Source organism: Staurois parvus, unplaced genomic scaffold, assembly GCF_062004578.1.
Source record: "Staurois parvus isolate SC_StPar_1 unplaced genomic scaffold, SC_StPar_1.0 ptg001885l, whole genome shotgun sequence".
NCBI lineage: Eukaryota > Metazoa > Chordata > Amphibia > Anura > Ranidae > Staurois > Staurois parvus.
In genome coordinates this window covers 191,011-204,793 of record NW_028319681.1, presented here as the reverse complement: position 1 = coordinate 204,793, position 13,783 = coordinate 191,011, and the positions used below count along the sequence as shown (strand labels likewise).

Here is a 13,783-nt window from a genome sequence, read left to right as displayed (position 1 = left end):
GCATTTTCCCGGTACTCAAATGGACCCGGTACATCATACTTTGAGGTTTCGCATGAAAGAAAATATGTTAGACACGGCTGCAATCATTTCTGCACAGAAATGAGCCGGAACATCCAAACACCACAAAAAAAAGACAGGTCATCTCAACACATACTGCTCTCTCTGCTTCTGCTCTCTCTATTTCTCTCAAAATGTTTGAAATTGTTAATTATTTACTGTTTTTCAGTGCATTCTGGGCATTTTGGAAGATCTCCTGAGGTTATCTTTAAAAAACGCTCATAAACGCGGTATGCAAACGCAGCTAAACTGACCTTTTTTTAACCTACGTTTCCCAGCAGTCAGTTTCCATCGTTCAGAAGCGTCCCGTGTACATGGGGCCTTAGGGTAGTAAGCAGTGGCGTCCCTAGGCAGGTGCGGAGGGTGCGACACACACCGGATGACACCGACCGCACGGGGTGACACCGGACCCGCTCCACAAAAAGATAAATTGTTAAGCAAGCCGACGGTCCCCACAGGATGGATCCGATGGTGTTCGCGCACATTTTTTATACGCTCCCACTAAAGTCTATAGCCGAAAAATGCATATAGACGAACCAAAAAAAAATGCACATGTACTTTTTTCCAAGATATATGGAAGTGAAAAGTGCAGGTGTAAATGGAACCCTGCAGAGAATATTGGAAACCCTTTTGGTGTGCGTTGGCAAACACGCATAAAATCATACAGGTGTGAACAGGGACTTAAGCCCGGGTTCACACTGATGCGGTGCGGAATTTGTACCGGTTTGTGTGCGAATTTCACACCGCATCAGAATCGCACCCCATTCATGCGAATCGCTGCAGGTGTGTATGTTAAGTTAACAACACCCTGAAATTGGTCCGCAAAATGCGGTGCGATGTGCAGAATCGGATCGCATAGGTGTGAATACCCATGCGATCCAATTCTAGTGCGGACCCAAAAAAGGGTCCTGCGCCTTTTTGGTGCAGGTGTGGTGCGAATAGAGCCATACATAAGTTAACAGCACCCCGAAATTGGTCCGCAAAACAGGGTGCGATGTGCAGAATCGGATCGCATAGGTGTGAATACCCGTGTGATCTGATTCAACGTCATGTGCATTGTGAGGCTCTATGGTGTGCTGGCATTTACTGTACAATTCGTTGGGGTTCCATTCACAATTTATGGCGTGTGAGCCTTACAGATCATTACATGTACAGTTGCAAGAAAAAGTATGTGAACCCCTTGGGATTACGTGGAGTTTTGCATGAATTGGGCATAAAATGTGCTCTGAACGTCATCTAAGTCACAACAATAGAAGAACACAGTCTGCTGAACATAATACTACACAAACATTAGATGTTGCCATGGTTTAATTGCACATAACATGTAAACATTCACAGTGCAGGGAGGAAAAAGTATGTGAACCTTTGGACTTAATAACTGGTTGACCCTCCTTTGGCAGCAATAACCTCAACCAAACGTTTCCTGTAGTTGCAGATCAGACCTGCACAACGATCTGGAGTCATTTTGGACCCCTCCTCTTCACAAAACTGTTTCAGTGTAGCAATATTCTTGGGATGTCTGGTGTGAATCGCTCTCTTAAGGTCATGCCACAGCATTTCAATGGGGTTGAGGTCAGGACTCTGACTGGGCCACTCCAGAAGGCGTATTCTGTGCTGTTGCAGCCATTGTTTTGTTGAATTACTTGTATGCTTTGGGTCATTGTCCTGTTGCATCACCCATCCTCTGCGGAGCTTCAATTGGCGGACAGATGGTCGTACGTTTTCCTGCAAAATGTCTTGATAAACTCTGGAATTCATTTTCCCATCAATGACAACAATCCGTCCAGGCCCTGAGGCAGCAAAGCAGCCCCAAACCATGATGCTCCCTCCGCCATGTTTCACAGTGGGGATGAGGTTTTGATGTTGGTGTGCTGTGCCTTTTTTTCTCCACACATAGTGTTGTGTGTTCTTCCCAAACAACTCAATCTTGGTTTCATCTGTCCACAGATGTCATAACATGAAGCGGCATTTGAAACAGAACAGTAGAGGTGTGTTGTCTTGCTAAGAAAGCGTCTTGTACATTTTTGGCCTGTTGAGGTACGTTGGCAGCCCATTCATCGTGTGTGTGAATGTAGTGGGTGAATTCCACCGAAATGCTCATTGGTTTTCCAGATAAGTTACACAAACATTCAATGAAGTAGTAATCAAATGGGGGGAGAGCTCTGTAATGGGGATGGGGGAAGAGCTTTATAGTGGTGTTTCATTCAGTGACACCACCAACGTAGGGACATTTTCCTTTTCAATGATATCACCAATGCAGGGACATTTTTCCCTTTTAATGACACCACCAACGCAAGAACATTTTTCCTTTTCAATGACACCACCAACGCAGGAACATTTTTCCTTTTCAATGACACCACCAATGCAGGGACATTTTTCCCTTTCAATGACACCACCAACTCAGGGACATTTTTCCCTTTCAATGACACCACCAACTCAGGGACATTTTTCCCTTTCAATGACACCACCAACGCAGGAACATTTTTCCTTTTCAATGACACCACCAACGCAGGGACATTTTTCCCTTTCAATGACACCACCAACTCAGGGACATTTTTCCCTTTCAATGACACCACCAACTCAGGGACATTTTTCCCTTTCAATGACACCACCAACGCAGGAACATTTTTCCTTTTCAATGACACCACCAACGCAGGGACATTTTTCCCTTTCAATGACACCACCAACACAGGGACATTTTTCCCTTTCAGTGACACCACCAACACAAAGACATTTTTCCCTTTCAATGACACCACCAGTGCAGGGACATTTTTCCCTTTCAATGACACCACCAACGCAGGGACATTTTTCCCTTTCAATGACACCCCCAACGCAGGGACATTTTTCCCTTTCAGTGACACCACCAACACAAAGACATTTTTCCCTTTCAATGACACCACCAGTGCAGGGACATTTTTCCCTTTCAATGACACCACCAACTCAGGGACATTTTTCCCTTTCAATGACACCACCAACTCAGGGACATTTTTCCCTTTCAATGACACCACCAACTCAGGGACATTTTTCCCTTTCAATGACACCACCAACTCAGGGACATTTTTCCCTTTCAATGACACCACCAACTCAGGGAAATTTTTCCCTTTCAATGACACCACCAGTGCAGGGACATTTTTCCCTTTCAATGACACCCCCAACGCAGGGACATTTTTCCCTTTCAGTGACACCACCAACACAAAGACATTTTTCCCTTTCAATGACACCACCAGTGCAGGGACATTTTTCCCTTTCAATGACACCACCAACTCAGGGACATTTTTCCCTTTCAATGACACCACCAACGCAGGGACATTTTTCCCTTTCAATGACACCACCAACTCAGGGACATTTTTCCCTTTCAATGACACCACCAGTGCAGGGACATTTTTCCCTTTCAGTGACACCACCAACACAAAGACATTTTTCCCTTTCAATGACACCACCAGTGCAGGGACATTTTTCCCTTTCAATGACACCACCAACTCAGGGACATTTTTCCCTTTCAATGACACCACCAACTCAGGGACATTTTTCCCTTTCAATGACACCACCAACTCAGGGACATTTTTCCCTTTCAATGACACCACCAGTGCAGGGACATTTTTCCCTTTCAATGACACCACCAACTCAGGGGCATTTTTCCCTTTCAATGACACCACCAGTGCAGGGACATTTTTCCCTTTCAATGACACCACCAACTCAGGGGCATTTTTCCCTTTCAATGACACCACCAACGCAGGGACATTTTTCCCTTTCAATGACACCACCAACGCAGGGACATTTTTCCCTTTCAATGACACCACCAACTCGGGGACATTTTTCCCTTTCAATGACACCACCAACTCAGGGACATTTTTCCCTTTCAATGACACCACCAACGCAGGGACATTTTTCCCTTTCAATGACACCACCAACTCAGGGACATTTTTCCCTTTCAATGACACCACCAGTGCAGGGACATTTTTCCCTTTCAGTGACACCACCAACACAAAGACATTTTTCCCTTTCAATGACACCACCAGTGCAGGGACATTTTTCCCTTTCAATGACACCACCAACTCAGGGACATTTTTCCCTTTCAATGACACCACCAACTCAGGGACATTTTTCCCTTTCAATGACACCACCAACTCAGGGGCATTTTTCCCTTTCAATGACACCACCAGTGCAGGGACATTTTTCCCTTTCAATGACACCACCAACTCAGGGGCATTTTTCCCTTTCAATGACACCACCAACGCAGGGACATTTTTCCCTTTCAATGACACCACCAACTCGGGGACATTTTTCCCTTTCAATGACACCACCAACTCAGGGACATTTTTCCCTTTCAATGACACCACCAGTGCAGGGACATTTTTCCCTTTCAATGACACCACCAACACAGGGACATTTTTCCCTTTCAATGACACCACCAACTCAGGGACATTTTTCCCTTTCAATGACACCACCAACTCAGGGACATTTTTCCCTTTCAGTGACACCACCAACACAGGGACATTTTTCCCTTTCAGTGACACCCCCAACACAAGGACATTTTTTCCTTCAGACCCGGAAGGAAGCTATCACTCCCTCCCTGTTGCCCAATCAGCTGCTGCCAAGGCATTCCACCCCCCACAAATACACATACCCAAAGAGCTGGGGATGCTCGTGATCTCACTGACCTAATATGAGCACATGACCATGGCATGAAGAACATTCAGCCGGAACAGGACATAGCCTAATAACATTCGTTTTTGGTTTTTTTGGCATAGAACAAAGGGACATGCACTTTCACTGGGCAAATTGCTATGCAAACTTTTTAAATACACCCCTTAGTAGTGTCCCATCCAGGGGCGGACTGACCATTCGAGCACTCGAGCACTGCCCGAGGGCCCGGGGTCAATAGGGGGACCCCATGAAATGCCCCTGTTACCTTTTTATAGGCTTTTTTGGGTGTGCTTTAAGTGTGGGCAAGGACACAGGGGCCCCATGATCCCCTATTGCCCGGGGGCCCCATGAGTTGTCAGTCCCATCATAAAACTATTAGAACCAAGTCATACATTTTTTGGGGGGTGCTCCCCTATACACAATTCAATATCGGATCTAGCTGCTCGGCGGGAGTGTAATGTTGTAACAAAATATCTCCCACTGTGTACAAAACAGAGACTCCCACCATGGCTCCTCCTCGCGTCGCTCTACCTGCCGCATTCTGCTCCTTGCAGAGCTCTCTCAATCACTCAGCCACTCCCTGAGCTGACAATCACCTGGCAGCTCCCTATTCAGAGGACAAAGATCAGAAAGTACAAGTGGGTGAAGCTCTGGGAGGTTACTTTCCACTGCAGAGTCTACCACAGCCAGAGAGAGCGAGAGAATGCAGCTGATAGGAAGCAGCGGAAGGAGTGAGACTCATATACACACACAGACTCCAGAATGACACACGTGTGTGCGCAGCACGTCACACCCTGACACCGGACGGCTGGATCCACAAGATCGGAGGACCCAACACAGACATGAACGTAGCTGCAGGAGATTTATCATGACTACAGTGCAGGTAAGTGCAAGTCTTCAACTACTTCACTGGTTTCTGAATATCTTCTGTGCAGAGGTCCTAGGTCAGCCTTTCTTTTTACCCTCGAGGGACTCCTGAAATAATGCTCAGGTCTTGGGGAAGCCCTGTTACCTACAGATCACGGTACGATAGGGTGCTCAAGGTTTACATAGCATGAGAAATGTGGTGTATCTATTTTTAGGAAAGATAATTTTGTCACCAATCTCCTACAAAAATTATTGTTAGTAATATTCTTGAAACGAATAATGACTGCAAAAAGGAAAGGCACACAGTAAAAATGTTGGTGTCCTCTAACAGTGGTCAGTGGAGATGTGACCCTTTGCACTGGTGTTCAAGGGAAAATTGCACCCCTGCATAGGTGGTCAGTGGAGAAGTGCTCCCGTACGTTGGCGGTCAGTAGAAAGTTGCATTTTTGCATCAGTTGTCAATGGAGAAGAGCCTGGTGGTCAGTGTAGTTCCCCCTTGTATTGGTGATCCGGAGAAGAAAGATCCTGTTATATTGGTGGTAAGTGAAGGACCCCCTTATACTGATGGTGAGAGGGAGAAGGTGTTCCTTTTATTGATGATCAGTGGGAGAAGGTCTCCCTTTTATTGGTGGTCAGTGGGAGAAGGTCTTCCTTATATTGGTGGTCAGTGGGAGAAGGTCTCCCTTATATTGGCGGTCTGTGGGAGAAGGTCTCCCTTATATTGGTGGTCAGTGGGAGAAGGTCTTCCTTATATTGGTGGTCAGTGGGAGAAGGACTCCCTTTTATTGGTGGTCAGTGGGAGAAGGTCTCCCTTATATTGGCGGTCTGTGGGAGAAGGTCATCCTTTTATTGATGGTCTGTGGGAGAAGGTCTCCCTTTTATTGGTGGTCAGTGGGAAAAGGTCCTGCTTATATTGGTGGTCAGTGGGAGAAGGTCCTGCTTATATTGGAGGTGAATGGGAGAAGGACCCCTTATATTGGTGGTGATAGTAAAAAGGCACCCTTGTTTTTGAAGGTGAATGGAAGAAAGACCCCATTAAATTAATTATGAGTAGGAGAGGGACCCCTTATATTAGTGGTAAGTGGAGAAGAGTCCCTTTACATTGGTAGTAAGCTAATGAAGGAACCCTTTATATTTATACTTACTGGGAGAAGGGATCCCTTAAACTGGTGGACAATGAGAAGAATGACCCTTAAGCTGACCATACATTGTACAACTTTCCTTTTAGATTTACCAAAACCATGTAATATGAGGTCAGACCTAAACACTTTCAATTTGTATGCAATCAGACAGGCCCTTGTACTACATAGATGAAGGTAAATCTAAAGGAAATTGAATAAGAAAATGATGTAATGTATGGCCAACCGTACATTGGCATTGAGTGGGAGGAATGCTGCTTGCAATGTTGATCATCGGGGACAATGACTCCTTTACAGATACTGTAGATAAAAAGATCATTGATTCCTGTGGATACTTACAGTTGCAAGAAGAAGTATGTGAACCCCTTGGGATTATGTGGAGTTTTGCATGAATTGGGCATAAAATGTGCTCTGAACGTCATCTAAGTCACAACAATAGAAGAACACAGTCTGCTGAACATAATACTACACAAACATTAGATGTTGCCATGGTTTAATTGCACATAACATATAAACATTCACAGTGCAGGGAGGAAAAAGTATGTGAACCTTTGGACTTAATAACTGGTTGACCCTCCTTTGGCAGCAATAACCTCAACCAAACGTTTCCTGTAGTTGCAGATCAGACCTGCACAACGATCTGGAGTCATTTTGGACCACTCCTCTTCACAAAACTGTTTCAGTGTAGCAATATTCTTGGGATGTCTGGTGTGAATCGCTCTCTTAAGGTCATGCCACAGCATTTCAATCGGGTTGAGGTCAGGACTCTGACTTGGCCACTCCAGAAGGCGTATTCTGTGCTGTTGCAGCCATTGTTTTGTTGAATTACTTGTATTCTTTGGGTCATTGTCCTGTTGCATCACCCATCCTCTGCGGAGCTTCAGTTGGCGGACAGATGGTCGTACGTTTTCCTGCAAAATGTCTTGATAAACTCTGGAATTCATTTTCCCATCAATGACAACAATCTGTCCAGGCCCTGAGGCAGCAAAGCAGCCCCAAACCATGATGCTCCCTCCGCCATGTTTTACAGTGGGGATGAGGTTTTGATGTTGGTGTGCTGTGCCTTTTTTTCTCCACACATAGTGTTGTGTGTTCTTCCCAAACAACTCAATCTTGGTTTCATCTGTCCACAGTATATTTTGCCAGTAGTGCTGTGGAACATCCAGGTGCTCTTTTGCAAACTTCAAACGTGCTGCAATATTCTTTTTGGACAGCAATGGCTTCCTCCGTGGTGTCCTCCCATGTACTCCATTCTTGTTTAATGTTTTCCTTATTGTAGATGTGTCAACAAAAATGTTAGCATGTGCCAGAGATTTCTGTAGGTCTTTAGCTGACACTCTGGGATTCTTCTTTACCTCATGCAGCATTCTGCGCTGTGCTCTTGCAGTCATTTTTACAGGACGACCACGCCTAGGGAGAGTAGCAACAGTGCTAAACTTTCTCCATTTGTAGACAGTCTGTCTTACCGTGGACACATGAACATCAAGGCTTTTGGAGATACTTTTGTAACCCTTTACAGCTTCATGCAAGTCAACAATTCTTGGTCGTAGGTCTTCTGAGAGCTCTTTTCTGCGAGGCATGGTTCACATCAGACAGTGCTTCTTGAAACCAGTAAACCCAAAACAGGTGTGTGTTTTTTAAGGGCAGGACAGCTGTCAGCAACACATCCAATATCATCACACTGATTGGAGTCAAGGTTGGCTCACTCCTGGCTCCAATTAGCTCTGGGAGAAGTCATTAATCTAGGGCCTCACATACTTTTTCCTCCCTGCACTGTGAATGTTTACATGTTATGTGCAATTAAACCATGGCAACATCTAATGTTTGTGTAGTATTATGTTCAGCAGACTGTGTTCTTCTATTGTCGTGACTTAGATGACGTTCAGAGCACATTTTATGCCCAATTCATGCAAAACTCCACGTAAACCCAAGGGGTTCACATACTTTTTCTCGCAACTGTATATGAGAGACAGAAATTGCTTATCTCATTTTCTTGCTTAGAAACCTCAGGAAGGTTGACTACACTGTCTTGTATGGTAAATGACCTGACCTCTTACAAGCAGCAATTGTGAGCTAGAAATGAATTGCACTTGCCATCCTTCCCGCTTCTCTGAAGAAACGGGAACAATAGCAGACCGTGCTACTTCTATATGATCCGGAAACACAGGGGGCCCAAAATTGTCTGGCTGCACAGATATTTATGCAGTAAGAAATGGGATCTTCAGTGAGACATCTGCTTGTCAATAGTCACAGTAAAGGTGGCTGTACATGCACACATTCCTCCATCCATGGTACATAGTGTAGATAGAATACCTGCCGACAGCTATCGTATTAAAGATGGGGTGCAAGTACTCTTTTTCTGACAATTTTCCACTTGGTTCCTTTGATTTTTCAGTCAATGTTTGTTAAAGCGGAACTATACTCGCCTTGAATCCAGTGATGTTCTGTGCCCGGAATTCGCCGCTGACATCTTTGGGCAGTCATTGGCTGAGTTTCTCCGTCTCTGGAATTCACCGCCAGCGTCTTGACATCTTTGGGCAGTCATTGGCTGGGTTGCTGTGTCTCTGCAATTCGCCACCAGCCCCTGACATATTTGGGCATTCATTGGCTAGGTTGTTCTGTCCCTGGAATTCGCTGGTGGCCGCTGACATATTTGGGCAGTCTTTGGCTGGGTTACTCCGTCTCTGGAATTCACCGCCGGACTCTGACATCTATGGGCGGTCATTGGCTGGGTTGCTGTGTCCCTGGAATTCACCGTCGGCCGCTGACTTCTTTGGGCAGTCATTGGCTGGGTTTCTCCTTCTCTGGAATTCACCGCCAGCCTCTGACGTCTTTGGGCAGTCATTGGCTGGGTTGCTCTGTCCCAGGAATTCGCTGGTGGTTGCTGACATCTTTGGGCAGTCATTGGCTGGGTGCTCTGTCCCAGGAATTCGCTGGTGGTTGCTGACATCTTTGGGCAGTCATTGGCTGGGTTGCTCTCTCCCTGGAATTCGCTGGTGGTTGCTGACATCTTTGGGCAGTCATTGGCTGGGTGCTCTGTCCCAGGAATTCGCTGGTGGTTGCTGACATCTTTGGGCAGTCATTGGCTGGGTGCTCTGTCCCAGGAATTCGCTGGTGGTTGCTGACATCTTTGGGCAGTCATTGGCTGGGTTGCTCTCTCCCTGGAATTCGCTGGTGGTTGCTGACATCTTTGGGCAGTCATTGGCTGGGTTGCTCTGTCCCAGGAATTCGCTGGTAGCCGCTGACATCTTTGGGCAGTCATTGGCTGGGTGCTCTGTCCCAGGAATTCGCTGGTGGTTGCTGACATCTTTGGGCAGTCATTGGCTGGGTTGCTCTCTCCCTGGAATTCGCTGGTGGTTGCTGACATCTTTGGGCAGTCATTGGCTGGGTTGCTCTCTCCCTGGAATTCGCTGGTGGTTGCTGACATCTTTGGGCAGTCATTGGCTGGGTAAAGGTAACGTCACTCCTGCACATACGTGGCAGTTCCATCAGATTTGGCGCTGTAGGTTAGACGTTTTAATGCAGAAAAGAGAAAGCATGTCTCTTCTGCATTAAAAATCCTGCCTGACCACCAATTTTCATTTTGGAGCCTAAAGTTCCACTTTAAGCCATTTGGTGCCAACAGTTCTATCCACAACTCAAATTTTTGCGGGTTCGGTAGGAGTTGGCTGAGGTCTGAGCCATGTATGGACAGCACAAAGCTGATCACATGGCAATTTTCACTCAATTTCAACCACTTCCACGGGTTACCGAGCAATCAGCAACTGAGCAATCAGCCACCTATGAGTTCAGCCAACTGCCAGAATTTGTTCACTTGAAAAATTTAATTAACCCCTTAGCGCCGGTGCCTCCTGGCCCTTTAAGGGGTTTGTGACACTAGGAGGCGGTGGTGGGGTTTAGGGTCATGCGACTGCCATGATTGCCTGTCACAGCAATCACATGATTGGAAAGGTCCCTAACGAAAGTGGCGATCGGGACCTTTTTGCGAGGCAAACGTGCTGGGAGTGCGCAGGGCATGCGCTCTCAGCACATGCTTGTTTACTTTGGTTACGCAAATATGCAGCCTCCTGGCATCAAGGCCCAGCCACTGAGAGGCCGCATATTTGCGAACTGTCAGCAGGTTAAAAATAGACAAAAAATGATGGCAATGTCTTTTAAAGAGATCAGATTTTTTGGTTGGACACTTTTGATCCCGTCTCCTTGTGATCAACTGAAACCACCATTTTATGTTTTCTATTGCTTAACAATTCCAACGTAAAATGAAGTGGAAAGTTAGGCTGCCCATGGATGAGTCAATTTATTCGATCAACCAACAGGCTGAAGGGGAAAAAAATGGATTCCCCCATCCACACAAGGGAAGTGGACAGAGGAATCCTCCCTGCTGTGTTGTTGTATTCTGACAGCGGGGACTCCTCTGCTGGCAGAATACACTGATCAGCTCTGTCGCTGCAGCCTCTGATTGATCGAGAGTTTTCCCATTTTCTCATTTGACAAACGCCAGTTGTTACATCAACTGCTGAACCAGCTGAATTGTGATCCTCTATGGCCAGCTTTAGAGTATACACCCATCATAGCTGCCGGTCCCTGGAATTTTTTGTCGCGAATTCAATTTTGAACATCCAGGGGTTGATTGACTTAGCCCCGGTTCACATATATGCGGCCATGCGGGCCGTGTTTTGCGCGGCCACGAGAGCCGATTCATTTGAATGGACTCCCGTGCCCCGGGACACGCAGAGAAGAAGTCCCTGCACCTCTTCTTAAAACGCAGCCTGCATGAGAACCTCGGTTCCCAGTGCGGGCGGCGTGCCATTAGAACTAATGGCACCCGCCCGCTGGTCCGCATTTCTCTGTTTGGGTGGTGCGGCTGCACAGATTTGCATGCGGATCCGCAACGGCACCACCCGCACAGATGTGAACCAAGCCTTAGAGTATACACCCATCATGACTGCCGGTCCCTGGAATTTTTTGTCGCCAATTCAATTTTGAACATCCAGGGGTTGATTGACTTAGCCCCGGTTCACATATATGCGGCCATGCGGGCCGTGTTTTGCGCGGCCACGAGAGCCGATTCATTTGAATGGACTCCCGTGCCCCGGGACACGCAGAGAAGAAGTCCCTGCACTTCTTCTGAAAACGCAGCCTGCATGGGAACCTCAGTTCCCAGTACGGTTGTGTTTCCCAGTGCAGGCGGCGTGCTATTAGAACTAATGGCTCCCGCCCGCGGGTCCGCATTTCTCTGGGTGGTGCGGCTGCACAGATTTTTGTGCGGATCCGCAGCGGCACCACCCGCACAGATGTGAACTAAGCCTTAGAGTGTACACCCATCATAACTGCTGGTCCCTGGAATTTTTTGTTGCCAATTCAATTTTGAACATCCAGGGGTTGATTGACTAAAACTGGAAATTGCAAAATCTGGTGCAGCTCTGCATAGAAACCAATCAGCTTCCAGGTTATATTGTCAAAGCTTAATTGAACAATCTAAAGTTAGAAGCTGATTGGCTGCCATGCACAGCTGCACCAGATATTGCACTCTCCAGTTTTAGTAAATCAACCCCATTGCGTTTTTTTTTTTTTTTTTTTTTTTTTAATTCTTACTATATAATTCCAGTTTCAGATTTTAAAATTATTATTGAGAGCAGGATTACAAAATGCATAATGGTAATATTAGTATTATATAAATGGTTAGCACGGGTGTCAGCAACCAGCGGCTCCAGAGCCGCATGCGGCTCTCTTTCACCTTGGCTGCGGCTCCGGAGCACACTGCCCACCAGGTGACAGGCAATAGGGCAGCAATGGGCAAACTACGGCTCGGCGGACCTTTTAATCAGGCCCGCGGAGCTAGGCTCCCGCTAGGCTCCTCTCACAGTCCGCCTTGAAGACTGGTGTAGCATGAAAATCTGTCTCCTATGAGGATCTGTCCCCCTCGATGTATCTGCGCATGTGCCGGGATCGCCGATCGGCTGCTAATGCCTGAAACTGGCACATGCGCAGATACGTCGAGGGGGACAGATCCTCATAGGAGACAGATTTTCATGCTACACCGGAACGGCGCGGGAACACGGCGAGAGGAACGCGCGGAGCAAAGGTAAGTGAATTGACACAGGGGGGACTTGGGGACTTAATATAGGGAATTAATTACTATATGGGGGATTGAATTAATATGGGGGATGAATTACTATAGGGGGGATGAATTACTATAGGGGGGATGAATTACTATAGGGGGGATGAATTACTATAGGGGGGATGAATTACTATAGGGGGGATGAATTACTATGGGGGATGAATTACTATATGGGGGATGTATTTTCGGTTTTAAAAATGTGGCTCTCAAAATAAATTTCAATCGTGGTTTTGGCGAGATTTGGCTCAGTTGAAAAAAAAGGTTGCCCACCACTGACCTAAGGCTATGATTGTGATTATGACGATACACTGTGGCCCTGATTAACCCTTTGCTTACTGGGCCCTTAAACCCCCTTCATGACCAGAGCGCTTTTTGCAATATATGCAGTGTCGGATTTGTTTTAAATGTTGCAATGGTTTTGCGGCTCCCAGTCTTTTTTTCCCTCTCGGAAACGGGTCCAAGTGGCTCTTTATGTCTTAAAGGTTGCAGACCCCTGGGTTAGCACTTTCACCTGGCAGTACTAGGGTCGTTGGTTGGAATCCCAACCATGGCACCACCTGCCTGGAGTTTGCACTGTGCCTGCGAGGGTTTCTATTTCTCTCCAAAGACATGCTGGTAGGTTAATTGGCTCCTGTCTAAATCCTCCCTAGTATGTGTATGTATGAATGTGAGTTAGGGACCTTAGATTGTACACCCCTTGAGGGTTAGGGACTGATGTGCGGCCTCACATTTGCGTGCAATTAAGAAAAACATATGTGCTGAGAGTGTGCGCTCCCAGCACACATGTCCGGTACTCCCGGAAAGGTCCTGATCTCCTCTTTCGATCGGGACCTTTCCCCATCATGTGACGGCAAATCACGGCGGTCACATGACCTTAAAACCCCGTCCCGGCTTTTCCAGCCAAAAAACATTGATTCCAGTCTATGTGTACACGGACACATAGGATGACATG

General features: G+C 46.6%; 1 protein-coding gene across 1 annotated transcript in view; it reads left to right on the top strand.

Annotated features, from left to right (window-relative positions):
• Window positions 1-5,288: 5,288 nt before the first annotated feature.
• Window positions 5,289-13,783, top strand: part of LPAR5 (lysophosphatidic acid receptor 5) — a 55,869-nt gene continuing 47,374 nt past the window's right edge. The window contains exon 1 of the mRNA XM_089664332.1: window positions 5,289-5,587. Coding sequence (XP_089520458.1) covers window positions 5,573-5,587 — 15 coding nt within the window. The 5' untranslated portion in view covers window positions 5,289-5,572. The remainder of the gene's footprint in view (window positions 5,588-13,783) is intronic.